This window comes from Rana temporaria, chromosome 8 (genome assembly GCF_905171775.1).
Source record: "Rana temporaria chromosome 8, aRanTem1.1, whole genome shotgun sequence".
Classification (NCBI taxonomy): Eukaryota; Metazoa; Chordata; class Amphibia; order Anura; family Ranidae; genus Rana; species Rana temporaria.
Window position 1 is genome coordinate 96,896,446 of NC_053496.1, and position 17,262 is coordinate 96,913,707.

Consider the following 17,262-nt stretch of genomic DNA (forward strand, 5'->3'; position numbering starts at 1 on the left):
TGGAGGGCCACAGGATGAGCACCCATGACCTAAAGGAAAGTTTCCCTGCAGTGTAAAAAATCCCTTGCCAAGTGAACAGCCTATTTATTTGTAAATCAACCCCCATATGTCTCTTTCAGTCCGTCACATGTGCAGCTCAGTGTATAGTGTTGACATGATTTTGTGCTGAGATTAAATAATATTGTCCCAGCTCAGCCAATCAACATGGCCGAAGACTCCGAACCTAGAAGAAAACCAAGAGAAGGTGGAAGCTCAGGCAATGGAGCAACTAGGGGGTAGTGATGGTGAACCTTGGTACCCCAGTTTTTTTGGAACTACATTTCCCATGATGCTCACCTACACTTCAGAGTGCATGAGCATTGTGGGAAATGGGGTTCCAAAACATCTGAGGTGCCAAGGTTTGTCATCACTGAACTAGGGGAACACGGACATCACAGTGCTAGACTTTGCAAAATTGAAACCAACTCTCTTTTTTCTCGTCATGTTTCCCGTCCTTCTTTTTCTCGTTGCGAAAAACGGTTGTGTGTATGCTTTTCTGAGGGAAAAAAACCCGCCCAAAGGGTTGCGCCATTTGAAAGGAACTTCCTCTTTATAGTGCCGTTGTACGTGTTGTACGTCACTGCACTTTGGTCGGACGGTTTTTTGCTTGAACGTGTGTATGCAAGTCAGGCTGGAGAGGAATCTGAGTGATGGTGAACCTTGGTACCCCAGTTTTTTTGGAACTACATTTCCCATGATGCTCACCTACACTTCAGAGTGCATGAGCATTGTGGGAAATGGGGTTCCAAAACATCTGAGGTGCCAAGGTTTGTCATCACTGAACTAGGGGAACACGGACATCACAGTGCTAGTCTTTGCAAAAAAGGTGGGACATAATATGCAAATATGCTGTGCATATTTGCAAATTATAGCGAAAGCTTCTTGGGTCTTCAAAACATTGTGTGTGGTTTAGTTCCACTTTCATCTGTCCATAGACTTGAGATAACGGTTATTCATACATGATCCAACTTCTCTCAAAGCATGTTATTAACAAAGCTGTCATTGAACTTTTTCAAACTTACAAATTTAGTTGAAAGAATATGGAATAATTAGGTACTACATTGAGGAAGCTGAAGACAGATCATCAGGAAGAAACAAAGCAATTGGTAAATAACGTCAAACTTGTCTGATTAACTGTTTTCCCCACTGGGCAGCTGGCAGGTTGTAGCCCTCCCATAGACATGGAAAATTGGAAAATGGTCTAAATTGTTTAGAAATAGTCAGATATGTTATCTGTGTCTATAGGTGTCCTAAAGCCTCGTACACGCGTACGGGTTTCCCGGCGGACTTTTTACCGCCGGGAATCCCGAGGGGAAAACCGAGAACCTGCTCGGTAACCTTTGCCCCTACACACGACTGGGTTTCCCGACAGGAAAAGTGCCATGAGAGCTTTGGTCGGGAATCCCGGCCGTGTGTATGCTCCATCGCAGTGTTTCCCATAGGAAAACTACTGGGTTGTATACTGCCTGGAATCCCGGCGGGAAAAAAGAGACCTGGTTCTCTTTTTTTTTTCCTGGTAGTTTTCCTGTTGTGAAAACTGCGATGGAGCATACACACGGCCAGTTTTCCCAGCCAAAAGCTTTCATGGCAGTTTTCCCAATGGGAAAACCGGTCGTGTGTACGAGGCATAATTCCCGACAGAATTCCTCTCAGGCTGCCTTGCATACACACACCCAGACCAAAAGTCCGCCCGTCCAAAGCGCGGTGACGTACAACACGTATGACGGCACTATAAAGGGGAAGTTCAATTCCAACGGCGCCACCCTTTGGGCTGCTTTTGCTGATCCCCATGTTAGTAAAAGTTTGGTGAGAAATGATTTACGCTTTTCAGTCTTCATTCTTTTCAGTCTGTTACAACGTGATGAATGTGCTATCTCCATTATGAATGCTTGTTTTACCAGAAAGAGTGCTCCCGTCTCATACTTGATTCTGAGCATGTGTGGTTTTCTGCCCATCGGAAAACCATCCAGACGGATGGATTTCCCGCTCGGATTTTTGGCCTGACGGGAAAAAAGAGATCCTGATCTCTTTTTTTGTTCGGCAGTTTTCCCATCGGTAAAACTGCGATGGAGCATACACATGGCCGGGATTCCTGACGAAAAGCTCTCATTGCAGTTTTCCCATCTGAAAAAACGGTCGTGTGTACGAGGCATTAGAGTATGGGAGAATACATGTAAGCTGGATTTAATTGATAGTGTCCCACAAATAATATACAATTAATACTGTTGCAAGGTGGGCAAAGATTTTTTTCATGTGCTTTATGTTGTATTTTCATTTACATTTGAACTAATAAGTTAGATTCGATACACAGGCTTAAAACCATAAACGAAACTCTTTGTTTATTCAGGTAATTAACTTTTTGGATTACAACCCAAGAGCCCAGCTGAAAATCAGACTCAACCACAATTAGCAACTTACTTTTGTCACTTGGCCAAGAGTTTTGTTATGTGACATATTAGTGTATTCTTGGCATGTAAGGCTATGATGATGTAATTGGTGAGGAAGCTTATGATGTACTGGAAACTGGCCAGCTATGTTACCAGTGGAGAATGTTATATTGCTGCACTTCTCTCTATTTGATGTAATGTGCACAGCTGCAGAGCTAAGTGTCCTGTTCTAGGTTACTCAACTGTTAAGCATGTCTCTTAATTTTTTTATTCTGCAGATATTTCTGTGGAAAATCAATGCAAGTACCAGTTGACTTGTTCAATTTATCCTTTTGTGCAAATATAGCACTACAAGTAATATCAATTAGTTGGCTGTATTTTAAAAGCAGAATATAATATTCTCATGTGAATGTGCCTCCAACACAGGGTGTGATGTACCCTCTTGGCTGCATAGAACTTTGTAATTCTGATCAGCTAGTCTGGTGATCCAGACACCACCCTCAGACAGCACACTCAGACCTTTATTAATCTCTTCCCACTGAGCTTATGTACAGTGTATACAGTATGTGGCCTCATGGAAATGGATTTTAATCCTGTGGGGCCTCATTAATGAGTACCGTACTTGTGTTTGTGCTGGGAGCAAACTGCACAGTGCACTCCCAGCATAGAGACGGGGCTTTCACTGAGAGCCCTGGGTCCCATACCTATGATCAGGAACCGGGAGGCTTTGTTTCTGATCACCTCTGACTGGCTATCACAATGATCAGTTGCCATTCAGTCTGCCCCTGTGTCTTTCCTTCTTTTGAATGCATAAAAAGTTACATTGTATCTTTTTCTTTTTGCTAGGGAAGTAAAAGTTTCAACAAAGAAGTTTTGTGTAAAAAAAAAAAGCTACATCAGGGTTTCATCTAGGACAGGGTCAAGGTTTGGGTCAAAGGTCATGATTAGGGTTAGTGTATTTTAAGTAGGAGTTCATTATTTTTTTTTATTAAGTAGAAATGTCAATGTATGTGTTTTTTTATAGGATAAAACAAGCAAAATGTGCACTATTGTTTCTGGGCCATACTGTGGGTACAACAAATAACATACACACATGTGGTGTGTCTGCTATTGTCAGGAGCAGGAGAATTTATTTAGGTAGTTCTCGGGGTCCACCTGTCACTCTGCCCAGCCTGGCATTCACTTCCCAATCACCTTGAGTCAATGAAAAGTCCATATGCTTGTATTTTTAGTGAGGGATTTGAGCTTGGATAGGAATGGGAATATATGAGATGCCCAGTAGAATTATAGAACAGTCAATGTGGTACCCCTCCAAGAAACGCCCGCACCTTAAGGACCTGTAGGGGACAGACCTTAGGTGGCGTTGTTACATCCCCAGTTATCCTGAAGGATAAGCCCTTCGTTCCGGTTACCCTTTCTAGGTCTGAGTCATCCATCGAGACACAGGCTCTAGTCAACTCCGGGTCTGTTCATAGACAGTGCCTTTATATCTAAATACTCAACTCCGCTGCAGCTTCGTGCCACTCCACTTGCCATTGAGACTACTGATGGGAGACCCCTACAGCCTGCCCAGGTGACTCATGAGACAGCTCCGTTGATCATAGCTGGAGGGGCTCTTCACCATGTGATATCCAATTTCAAGTCATTTCCTCACCTCATTACCCAGTGGTAATTGGCTATTTTTGGTTACAGAGGCACAACCCCTCTTTTGATTGGCTTTGTGCTGAGGTTCTTTCGTGGTCGCCAAAATGCAGTAAAACATGTTCTCGGAAAGTGGCAACGGTCTTGTGCGCCGCTTCACTCTCCACCTTGCCAAAGGAGTACCATGAATTTAGCAAAGACTTTGACAAAGGTCAAGCTGGTAGTTTGCCTCCACACCGGTTGTATGATTGCACAATTGATCTTCAACCAGGTGCCATGCCCCTCGTGGCTGGGTGTACCCTTTATCTGTCTCGGAGGATAAAGCCATGGAGGACTATGTTGCGGATGCACTTTCTCGAGGATTCATCCGCAAATCCTCATCCCCTGCTGGTGCTGGCTTCTTCTTTGAGAAAAAGAAGAGTGGTGAACTGAGACCTTGTATCGATTTATAGGGGTCTCAATCATATCACGATTAAGAATGCCTATCCAATTCCATTGATTATGGAATTATTTGACCTCCTCAAGGGAGCAACGGTTTTCACGAAGCTCGATCTGAGAGGGGCATACAATCTTGTGAGGATCAAGGAGGGTGATGAATGGAAAACTGCATTTAATACCAGGACAGGACATTAAAGCGGTCCTCCACCCTAAAGTGAAGTCCCGCTGATCGGAAACCCTCCCCCCCTCCGGTGTCACATTTGACACCTTTCAGGGGGGAGGGGGGTGCAGACACCTGTCTAAAGACAGGTATTTGCACCCACTTCCGGCCACACGCTACGGGCGAAAGACGGGCATTCCGTCACATCCCGTCTGTCGCCCGTTGTGTGCTGGGAACACTCGGCTCCCAGCACACAGCGTGTGAGCCAATCGGCGGGCGCAGCGCGACTCGCGCATGCGCCGTAGGGAACCGGGCAGTGAAGCCGCAGCGCTTCACTTCCTGGTTCCCTCACCGTGGATGGAGGGGGGAGCAGCAGGGTGACGAGCGATCGGCTCATCCTCTGCTGCGATCACCGCTGGACTCCAGGACAGGTAAGTGTCCTTATATTAAAAGTCAGCAGCTGCAGTATTTGTAGCTGCTAGCTTTTAATATATTGTTTTAGTGGCACATCCGCTTTAAGAATAGCTCGTAATACCGTTTGGTCAGGAATTCATCACCGATGTCCTCCGAGATATGTTGCAGCAATGTGGTGGTTTATCTTGACGATATTCTCATACATTCTAAATCCCTAGAGAGCCACCACACAGATTTCTCCCATGTGCTACAGAGGCTGAGAGACAATAACCTGTATTGTAAGTTGTTAAAGTACGAGTTCCATCGTGAACAGGTTAAATTTCTACTGCCGATTTTTCGATGGACCCAGAGAAACTATCTGCAGTTCTACAGTGGCCTGGACCCATAGGTCTACATCCGCTACAGTGTTTTCTTGGCTTTGCCAATCGTTTTTTAGAAATGCATCTAACTTCCCTGGTCAAACCCCCATCTGATATGACCAGAACGGACTGTAACCCACAGAATTGGTCTATGGATTTTAATAAAGCCATTGAGTCTCTAAAAGCTGCTTTTGTTTCAGCTCCTGTTCTGGCACATCCTAATCCTACCTTACCCTTCATTCTTGAGGTTGATGCATCTGAGAATAGAATAGGAACCCTTCTGTCTCAACGACCTACCTCTGAGAGTGCTATGTATCGCTGTGGCTACTTTTCTAAGAAATTGTCTCCTGCAGAATGCAATTACAAGATCGGGGACAGAGAATTGTTAGCTATTTTCTTGGCTCTTAAAGAATGAAGGCATCTCCTCGAAGGAACTCGAAGGTGTCGGTCCTCATTTTGGCTGACCATAAGAATCTCACATTCTTGTCTGAGGCTAAATGCTTATCTCCCAGAAGGGCGCGGTAGACTCTTTCTGTCAAGCTTCAATTACGTAGTCTCATTCTTACCCAGGACTAAGAATGTAAGGGCTGGTGCATTGTCTCAACAGTTTTCCTCTGCTTCCAAGATGGAGTTGATTCCTGCTCCTGTAATACCACTCGATTATTTTCTGGCCACTGCTCGTACTAGTCTCACTTCACCATTGGTGAAGAATTCTTGCCGCTCAGATCCATTCTCCTCCCGAGAAACTTGGTGACCGCTGCTTTGTCCCTGAGAATCTCAGCACTGCTTTTCTCCAGATTTACCACTCTCCTAAGCCAAGGAAGAATCAACTTATTTGGACTATTTCTCAACAATTTTGATGGCCTATTCTCTGCGCTGATGTGGCCACCTTCATAGCTGCTTGTTCCACGTGTGCTCAGAGTAAGACACCACAACACTTTCCAGTGGGCCTCCTACAGCCTATACCCAATGGAGAGAAGCCTCTGACCCACCTATCCATGGATTTTATTGTGAAGTTACCCAACTCTCAGGGCAACACAGTTATTCTTATGGTGGTTAACTGGTTCTCGAAAATGTCACATTGTATTGTAAGGATGAGGGCTGCTCTCCAGGATTTAGACTGGGAGGGAATATTGGCATCGATAAACACACAACAGAAATGTGAATTCTTCAAAAAGACTGTTTGGGACCTCACTGAAAAGTATTGTCCCATGGGCAATACGTTTAAAAGGCTAAAAATAAAACCTATATGTGGCTCACGGTCAAAGTTAAAAAATCTATAAACTATAAGATAAAATATAAAAATTAAGGAACACTAGTGTTGTTTAAATGTTACAAAGAATATAACAGGATATGTAAAAAGGAAATCAAGGATGCAAAAATTCAAAACGAACGACAGATTGCAAAAGATAGTAGGACAAACCCCCAAAAATTCTTCAAATATATTAATAGTAAAAAGGTCAGGTCTGAGCATGTAGGCCCTTTACAAAATAATCTAGAGTGGTTGACTGGGGACAAAGAGAAGGCTAATTTATTAAATACTTTCTTCAGCTCTGTGTATACAATGGAGTATGTCCATAATGGGGGTGGTAGTGACACAGCCCCAAATCCACAATGGCTCAAAAGTGATATGGTCCAGAAAAATGTAGACAGAATAAAGATGGATAAAGCACCTGGACCAGATGGCATTCACCCACGGATCCTAAAAGAATTAAGCTCTGTAATTTCAAAGCCATTGTATCTAATTTTTAGGGACTCATTAATGACGGGAATAGTACCACTGGATTGGCGCAGGGCCAATGTGGTGCCAATATTTAAGAAGGGAACAAAAGGCCAGATTCACAGAAGAGATACGACGGCGTATCTCCGGATACGCCGTCGTATCTCTGTGTTCCGGCCGTCCTAACTATGCGACTGATTCATAGAATCAGTTACGCATAGCTAGCCCTAAGATCCGACAGGTGTAATTGAATTACACTGTCGGATCTTAAGGATGCAATTCTAGGCCGGCCGCTAGGTGGCGAGGCCATTGCGGTCAGCGTAGAATATGCAAATGAAGAGTTACGGCGATTCCCGAACGTCCGCGCTGCCCGTCGATCTAATTTTACGTCGTTTCCGTCGAGTTACGCCACGTAAAATTAGGGCTGAGCCCTAGTTGTTCTAAGCCATGTTAAGTATGGCCGTCGTTCCCGCGTCGAAATTTAAAAAACCACGTTGTTTGCGTAAGTCGTCCATGAATGGCGCTGGACGCCATTTACGTTAACGTCTAAACAAATGACATCCGTGCGACGTCATTTAGCACAATGCACGTCGGGTAATTTACCCGATGGAGCACGCGCAGTACGTTCGGCGCAGGAACGCGGCTAATTTAAATGGTGCCCGCCCCATTCGAATTGGGCGGGCTTGCGCCGAGCATATTTATGTTACACCGCCGCAAGTTTACAGGTAAGAGTTTTGAGAATCAGGCACTTACGCTGTAAACCTGCGGCGGTGTAACGTAAATCAGATACGTTACGCTGCCGTGGAGCAACGTAATTGTATCTGAATCTGGCCCATAGTCTTTACCAAGTAACTATAGACCTGTTAGTTTAACTTCTATAGTTGGGAAGATACTGGAGCGTTTAATAAAAGACCACATAGATGAGTTCTTGCTGGAAAAAAACTATTTTAGCAACAAATAGCATGGATTCATGAAAGACAGAAGTTGTCAGACAAACCTGATTTATTTTTATGAAGAGGTAAGTAAAACCTTGGACAGAGGGGTGGCGGTGGACGTGGTATACTTGGATTTTTCAAAAGCATTCGATACAGTTCCCCACACACGACTCATGTGTAAGGTAAAGTCTACAGGATTGAAAATATCAGTTTGCAAATGGATAGAAAACTGGCTAAAAGACAGAATTCAGAGAGTAGTGGTTAATGACCCTAATGCCGCGTACACACCATCACTTTATGTGATGGAAAAAAACGACATTTTCTGTGAAGTAAAAAACAACGTTTTTTTTACTTTACTGGGAAAATTTGCTTTGATAGACAAGTGCTTTGGATTACAAGCAAGTTTCTGGAACGATTTATGCTCGCAATCCAAGGTTTTACTGTATTTAAAATGTTTTTTATATATATATCTCTAATGCACAAATGTTTGCCTTTAATTTAAATTTGAAATGGAATGGGTTGTCTTTCAAGGTGATCGTTTACAATCACTTTAAGGTACTGGATAGTATATACTGTACAGTAGATATTGTAAACAAGACTTTACCTGAGAACTTAAAGTGAATATTATTATGCTAGGACATTTGTGAATGCTTGGGAACAGATTTGTTCATTAGTTTAGAGCATCACAAATTCCACTTTTTAAGTGAACATTTTATTATTGCTAAGTCTAACATATATTTTATAGGTGTACACACGCATGTTATTTGCTTTCCTTTACAGTGTATCTCTACCCAAAGTATTTTTTTGTTAATGGAGTACACTAGGATGTGATTGAGGTGAATAACTGAGATGGAGAGAGCTAAATTGGCAGCAGGGCAATGCTGTGAGCTGAGATTTTTTTTCTAGACACATTTTTTGGAGAAATCTAGTAGTAGTAGTAGCTCTAGACACCCACGGTTTAGGATACCAACCCCTTAGTGATTTCCCTAGTGGAAATGTGCTTTAGAGAATGGAGCCAGAAGGTTCAGCTCACAGCAGTAAAGGGTTGAGGGAAACCTCTTCTTTAGGGTAATTAATAATTGGGAATCAAAAACTACTGAGTGCTACTCAAAACTATAAAAAAAAGTTTGGAGAAGAGTTAATGTTCTAGAGAATAAAATTAAGGAATCTTCTGTGCAGGACTGTAGTTATGTGTAATATGCATCCATGACAGTTTACTGTAAGTTAATGCATGTCATTATGTTAATTTTATGACATAATCAGGAATGGACTTCATGGCGACTTGTATTGTGTTGCACTATTGACTACACCTCAAATGAGATAAATAAGTATTTTTTGTTTGTGGTAAAATACTAATCTTAAAGTTTCTGCTCACAAATTAGGTCCTTGAGATTCTGGAACCTTCAGGACCTGGTTTAAGGTAATCTGTGAGAAGAAACTTTGAGTTTGAACTGTTACATCATACCTGTCTTACGCTGACCTGAGCATCATAGTGGATGCTCAGGTCAGCATTAAATAAAAAATAACGCCCTCCCAGAACCTGACCTCCCTAGGTTTCATCCTCTAGCCATGAATTTAGGACTAGATGCATGTACTGTAAGTGGTATTTTGTGTCACCTTCCATTCACATTATTGCCTTTTTCAATGTGAGAAAGACCAAAACATCTTAGCAGCTATCGAGGAACAGCTGTAAACACACAGTATTAGGAAAACCAGTGGAGCGAAAAGCATTTAGATTTTTTTTTTTGTGCTGACATTTTTTCCTTAATTATGAACATTGTATTGTTATTTCTTCTGTATGACTTCTGTATTAATGGAAAACTTCTTTGATCTGTCCGAGATAACTTTCTTTAGCCAGTAAAAATGCAGGCTTGTGCAGAATGTCATTATACTGGTTATTATGGTAAAGGAGTTAAGCCTTAAGAAGAATACCATCACAGACAAGTATCTCTCTTTTGGTCTTACTGTAGGGATGTTTTTTGCTTTTAAACAGAAAATTTGAAATAGCAAAGTAAAGCTGCTTTAGCAGCTTTGCATTCACATACTGCTTCAATTCGATCTTGTTATAGTAGGTTTAGTATATGTAAAAGCACTGTTAAAGATTACCATATCAATCTACAACACATACTCAAAAACATTTGGCTAACTGTTGTCCTTATTTTTTTCTGGCAGGTTATGCTCCTGTCACAGGAATGTGCCACCCCCTACGTAGTTGTACTCTAAATCATGAGGATGGTTTTTCTTCTGCATTTGTGGTTGCCCATGAAACAGGTCATGTGTAAGTGTTTTTGTATTTTTTTATTTTTGTGTGTTTAACAAATCTAAGTTGAAAGTGGAGAGATATAATACCAATACAGTCACAACAATCTTTAATAAAACATCAATCTGAGATGGCCAGCTTCTGGGGCACTGCTCATCCATCCAATTCCACTGACGTAAAAAAAAAGGAATTACCAAAATAAGCCAAGCATTTGTGTTTATGTGCATGCTAGGAGACCAATGTTCCAGCAATGCTGGAGGACAGTCTGATTGATTTAGGAGATTAAAGCACTATACACAGTGACAAAATTGAGTAAGATTTAAAAAAAGGTTAACTGAAGTTATCTGTTGTATCCACACATCTGGAGATCAAAGATCTCTATGATGACTTCATATGAACTGTATTACTCTGGCCACCTGGAGCCTACGATGAGGTATATATATATTTGGAATGGGATTGTTTAAAGTTTTGTAAGCATTTTTAATTCCAAGTTTTTTTTTATTAGTTTCTGCGAACTTTGCTTCTTTGTTGTATACACTATGGGCCAAATTCTCAAAAAGTCTGCCTAACTTAAATTTCAGCAGTTAAGTTACACTGACTTAAAATTTCTACCTAAGTGCCCGATCGTCAAAGCACTTAGGTAGAAATTTCAGGCCGTGTAACTTAAGTGCCGCCGTCGTAAGGCGGTCCTCCTCTCCTGGGGGCGTTTAAAATTTAAATGAGGCGCGCTCCCGCGCCGGCCGTACTGCACATGCGTGTGACGTAATTTTCCCGACGTGCAGCGCGCAAACGTAATTAACGCCGGGCGGCTTTGAGAATTTCGACGGGACACTAAAGTTGCGACAGGTGAAAAAAAAAGACGCGCCGGGAAAACAAATAATTATAAAAAAAAATGACAGCGTCGCTCAGCATGCATTCCTGAGAGGGAGAACTCCATGCCAATTTTCAAAGAAAAAAACGGCATGGGTTCCCCCCCCAGGAGCATACCAGGCCCTTAGGTCTGGTATGGGTTGTAAGGAGACCCCCCCACGCCGAAAAATTGACGTAGGGGGTCCCCCTACAATCCATACCAGACCCGTATCCAAAGCACGCTACCCGGCCGGTCAGGAATGGGAGTGGGGACGAGCGAGCGTCCCCCCCTCCTGAGCCGTGCCAGGCCGCATGCCCTCAACATGGGGGGGTTGGGTGCTCTGGGGCAGGGGGGCGCACTGCGGGCCCCCCCACCCCAGAGCACCCTGTCCCCATGTCGATGAGGACAGGACCTCTTCCCGACAACCCTTGCCATTGGTTGTCGGGGTCTGCGGGCGGGGGCTTATCGGAATCTGGGAGTCCCCTTCTGCAGCTCTCCGGTGCCTTCTTCTTCAGCGCTGGCTGCCTGCTATGTTTGTGTGTTAGCTCAATTAGTAACAGGCAGCCGGCGCGGTCTTCTGTGACGTCAGGGTCTTCTGTTCTTCTCCCCTCTTCCGATGTTGACTCGTCGCCTCTTGTCGCTGTAATGATGGAAGCGCGCCTTGCATCACATTTATATAGGCATCACCGTCCCATCATGCTCCGGTAGGTACCCACGTGGTGGGTGCACGTGGGTAGGCACCCACCACGTGGGTACCTGCCGGAGCATGATGGGACGGTTGAGAAAAAGGGAAGAGTGTCGCCTCTTTTAGAATAAAAATGCAAAAAGTAACAAGGTGCCTACATCCCATTTAATATGAAGAATACTGTGACAGAAATAATTTGACAACATTTGGCTGCTTGGGGCCAGTGTATGTCAATATTTAGGTCGGGGGAAGGGGGGGAAAAAGGATTTTGGGAGGGACTTTTCGCGGCACTGATAAAGACAAACTGATAAAAAAATATCACAATTTATTAAACAAAAAAGAAAATAAGTATAATACAAGGACAATTTAAGAACAAACCCCACATTTCACAACAGAAAGCAAAAAACAGACTGTGTCTTAATGTAAGGAATTGATGACCTCGACCGGTTTCGCGGTGATTTACCGCTTCTTCAGGAGGAAATTCTTTTCTTTTCTAAAAGGTATGCATAGACATATAAATAAACAAGCAGAATATACAATATGAGTATACATTTGTACAATTCAATACAATGCGTTATATAGTGGAGCCGAGCACTCACCCAGGTTGGTCATATGATCAGACGTGGAGCCTGGTATAAGCCTTCCGTGGCGCGTGGAGGGGGATATTTTATTTAGACGGGCTCTATTGAGGTGAGGAGTAGAATAAATCATGTATACAAGGAATGATCAATTAATTATTGGGGTGTGGGTCACCAGTAGGTGAAAGGAAGTGTGTGTGAGTGGCAGACAAAAAAGGGGGGGGGGGAAAGAGAAAGAAAATGAGGGGGGAGGGAAAAAGGGAAAAAAGAGGAAGGGGAGGGAAAGGGGGGTAAGTAAGTAAAAGAAGGAGGGAAATAGGGGGGGAGGGGGGAGAGGAGGGGGAAAAGGGAATGAAGAAGGAAGAGGTTGTTTGAGGGAAAGAGGAAGGGGGGCAGGGGGGAGGGAAAAGAAAGGGACAATAGGGGGAGGGTGAAGTTGGGATTTAGAATGGTTGGGGTTAGGGTAACATGAAGGGGGAGAAAGGGGGGGGGGAAAAGGGGATAAGGAAGAGTAGAAAGGGGGAGGGGTGGGGAAAAGAGAGAATGGGGGAAGAGGAAAAGAAGGAATGGGGGAGGAGGAAGGGAGGTAAGGAAAAAAGGGGGGGGGGAAGGGGAAAAGGGGGGACGGATCAGTGAAGTGGTGCATAAAGTGTCTGAACAAGGGGAAAAAATAGAAGGAAAAAGCAGGCGGGAGTGTAAAGGAAAAAAGGGGGGGGGAAGGGGGGGGAGGTTGGAGGTTGGAAAAGACAGACGGGGGTGTAAGGGAAAAAAAGGGGGGGGGGGAAGAGGGGGAGAGGTTGATGTGGAGGACGGGTATGGATGAAATGTGTGGGATACAGGAGGGACAGGGTGAAGTGGGGGGAGGAGAGGGGATGGGGGGGGGGGGAAAGGAGGGAAATTGGGAAAGCGGGGAAGTGGGGGTTGGTTTGAAAGGGGGGAAGAAGGGGGGGGAAAAGGGAAAGTGTGGGGTAAAATAAATGGAGGAGGGGGAGGGGAGGAGAGGAGGGAAAAGGAAATAGAGAGAGAGGTGGGCCATGAGATGGCTAGTGAGGATCATAAAATAGTGACCCTAATAAGAAAACATCCGCATATACAGAAAATGCATTGTTATATGCGGAGATACATAGAATTGGGGGGGGGGTGGTGAACGGGGAAAGCCCATCAATAGAAACGTCAGTGAGTAAGGAAGATCCAACACCAAGGTAGCCAACCAACAAGGTACATTCCATAAGGGGTCCTTACCAGGACTGCAGCAAAGGTACGCAGGTTACTGGGCACAGAGAACCGGACAATAATAGCCATATATGTACTATCACAAACTGCCAGAATACAGGCAAGCATTAGGCACTCGATCCAACTGAAAATTCAAAGGAAGGAGTTTTTAGCCATAAGAGAAGAGATTAAAAGGTCAGTAGGAGAAGAGCCTTTGTGATAAGGCATAAATCTTACTCACCTAGGCTCAAGAGTGTCCACGTGTGTCCCCAGGGAGAGCATCCGTGCTAACTCACAGAAGCGGCTGTATCAGCCGCTTTTGTAAGTATCCCTGGACAGCGCGTGACGTCATCGAATTGCGACGCCGCCGCCGTCCAACGTCCCACCAATCCCAGCACCTGAGTGCATGGGTGTGCAGCTACTGACCCAATGGCATGACGCCAGGTCATAGGTTGCAAGCAGAGAGCACCGATTGGTGCTCTTTGCCGGGGACGACACTCCACGCGCCAATCAAAGGGAGGAACCAGGTCCGGGGGCCGATCAATCAACCAGGCTTGTCAGAGCTCCAGAAAACGCACCATATTATAAATAGAAAATACATAGACATTTATATCGCATGGACAGCAGTAAACAAAATCAATATAAATACATATAAATGGTGGGGGGTTAGTCCACCATAATACTTGGCTATTGGTTCAGAGTTAGAGGTTAATTGTTACCAAGACGGGATGCTGGAGTAACATCAGACATTTACCCTTTAGTGTCCATATAAATATATATTGAGGCAGATTGAAGCCTCACAAATTAATGCCACAATCTATTTAAAGATAGATGGCGATTGGGACATCAGCAAGGGAAGGCAAGGAAGGGTGGGAGGGAAAGGTGGAAAAAGGTAAGGGGAAGGGTAATGAAGGATCAAGGAAGAAGGAAGAGAGGGGGGGGGGGCAGAAAGAAAGGGGGAGAGTGGGTGGGTGGGGTTTTTTTTGGAGACTGGGAGAGAATCCATTATTGAATTATTAATGTTAACGTAAAAAGGATTTGTAGGAGTTCATTTCATTTATTCCTGGGAATGTCGTGGCATTGAGATGCTCGATCCACAGGCATTCTTTTTGTAAAATGGTTCTATTCCAGTCTCCCCCCCGTGGATGTTGTGGGATTATTTCCAAAATAAAAAACTTTACAACAGAGAGATCATATCTGTGGTAAAGTCCAATATGACGCCCTACTGTTGTTAATTTCCCTACGTTTGAATCGTACAGGTGATCACCCATGCGTTGCCGAAATTCTCTAAAAGTCTTGCCTATATAAAAGGCTCCACAGATACAAATCATAAGATAGACAATACCCCTTGTGCCACAATTGGCCAGGAAGGGGGGGTAAAAGTCTTCACCATTAGGTAATAGAAAATGTTCACCTTCCATCACCCACGGGCATCTTGGGCAGTTGCCACATTTGTAGGTGCCCCTGGGTGATGTATGTGTTGTATGTTCTGTGGTATAGTGACTCTTAGTCAATCGGTCGCGTAGTGAATGGGCCCGGCGAAACACCATTTCAGGTTGTTGTTTGACGTATTTTTTCAAAATATTGTTTTCAGCGAGGATGTGCCAATTAGCTTGCAATATATTGCGCAATTCATTATGGTGTGCGGAGTACGTTGTAATGAATCGTACTGACTCGTGTTTACGTTTTTTTATATTTTTTGAAGGATCATACAGCAGGGAGTGTCTCGGTCGAAGGCACGCCCTGTTGTAGGCCTTTTTTAAATTAGTGTGGGTATAGCCACGGGCAAGGAGGCGGTCTCGTAATTCGTCCGCCTGTCTTTTAAAGTCTGTTAATATTGTACAATTCCTCCGCAACCGTAGGTATTGGGCAAATGGGATACTTCGGATAAGAGGTTTAGGGTGGGCGCTGGAAGCATATAGAAGGGTATTACCCGCTGTTGGTTTTCTATAGAGGTCAGTATACAATGTGCCGTCAGCCTGTTTGATGACGGTCAGGTCCAAGAAGGGGACCTGGCTTTCATCAAACACCACCGTGAACTTTAAATTAAATTCATTGACATTGAGTGTCTGTAAGAACTCAAGTAGAGATTCACTTGAACCCGTCCAAATAATGAACAGGTCGTCTATGAATCGATACCATACCAATATCTTGTCCATAAATCTACTGTATAGTTCACTTGCATTCAAAAAACGTTCCCACGCACCTAGATATAGGTTTGCGTAGGCTGGGGCACAGGAGGTGCCCATAGCCACACCACTTTAGTGACACAATACACCCAAGATATGATAACCTTGGATAGAGAAATTGAAGGCATGAACATACAATCTTCACACTTAAACGGCAATCAAGTTTTTGCCGATAAGTGGAAAGAATTAAAACTGCGTTTGGAAACCCTAAACAAAGACATTATCTGCCAAAAACAGACCAAGTTCAATAAGGACAAGACCGCCTATACTGAGGGATACGCCTATAAGTGGGCCTCTGGCCTAACCGGTAGGAGAAACCCTAACCGTAATAGACACCCTGGCAATCCCAATACTGAGGTTGAGTCTGACTCATCAATTTCTTCAATGGCCTCCCAGACTAGTGGTACACGGTTTCCGAGTACTCCAGGGACTATCTCTACCCGTAAGAGGTTGAGATATGGTGGAGTTACACCTCCCCAGCCACCCCTCACTAAAAAAGATAAAAAAGCCCTGAAAAGTACTCAAAAGCGTGTACCCACAGCAGGTGACTTAGTCGATACCAATTTACCCACAGAAAATCTAGCAATATCCACGTCATTACATGGTGCCATCCCCAAGGTATTGAATACTGCCCTAATGACCAACAGATATACCAAAATCAGTGACGACACCATTTTTTTAGACATAAAAAAACAACAAGGCAACCTGGATACTTTCGTCCTAAAACCCAATCAAACCTTGCCAACTCCACTACAACCCACTCCCCTCAAAACAATCAATTGAATATCATTAATCTCACCCCCTATGCACTATCTGAGGATCAGTCTTCAGTCCTACAACTGGGGTTAGGCTTCTGCCCACTCGACCCCCTTAAAGTAACACACACAATTAAAGACTTGTACCTCTTTGCTCGTAATTTGACATATAAATTTATTTTTGATGATGGCCGAACTCGTGTGAGGTTGGAGCATGAGCTCGCGGAGCGCACTAAGCAATTCACAGTGGCTGAGTTCCGTGCGCTCCGCGATCTCATGCTCCTTTACGATGAGAGTAACCCAGAAGAAATGGAGCCTTCTCCCGCTCCAGATTCCAGCCCATCCCAGGTGCCTCCACCTGTATGTCCTTCCCTTCCTTCCTCCCCCAAGTCATTTCGCCTCCCGTCTAGGAAGTTTCCGGATTTAATGTCCTGTCCCTCAATCTGGTCTTTCGTACAGGCCACAATACGTGACCTTAAACGTCAGGAATGGCAGAAGGCCACTCCAAACTTAACTGAGAATCAAACTAAAGCCCTGAAAACCTTACAAAAGAACCCCAAAATCGTGATTAAACAATCAGACAAGGGGGGCAACATTGTTTTGATGACACATTCATTCTATCAGGAGATGTGCCTATCTA

The 17,262-nt window shown here is 44.0% G+C and overlaps 1 protein-coding gene across 2 annotated transcripts in view; it reads left to right on the top strand.

Annotated features, from left to right (window-relative positions):
• The window catches only part of ADAMTS14 (ADAM metallopeptidase with thrombospondin type 1 motif 14), a 278,768-nt gene that overhangs the window by 118,389 nt on the left and 143,117 nt on the right, over positions 1 to 17,262 (top strand). For both annotated transcript variants that reach the window (XM_040362329.1, XM_040362330.1), the window contains one exon: positions 10,266 to 10,371. In XM_040362329.1, the coding sequence (XP_040218263.1) occupies positions 10,266 to 10,371 (106 nt within the window). The remainder of the gene's footprint in view (positions 1 to 10,265; positions 10,372 to 17,262) is intronic.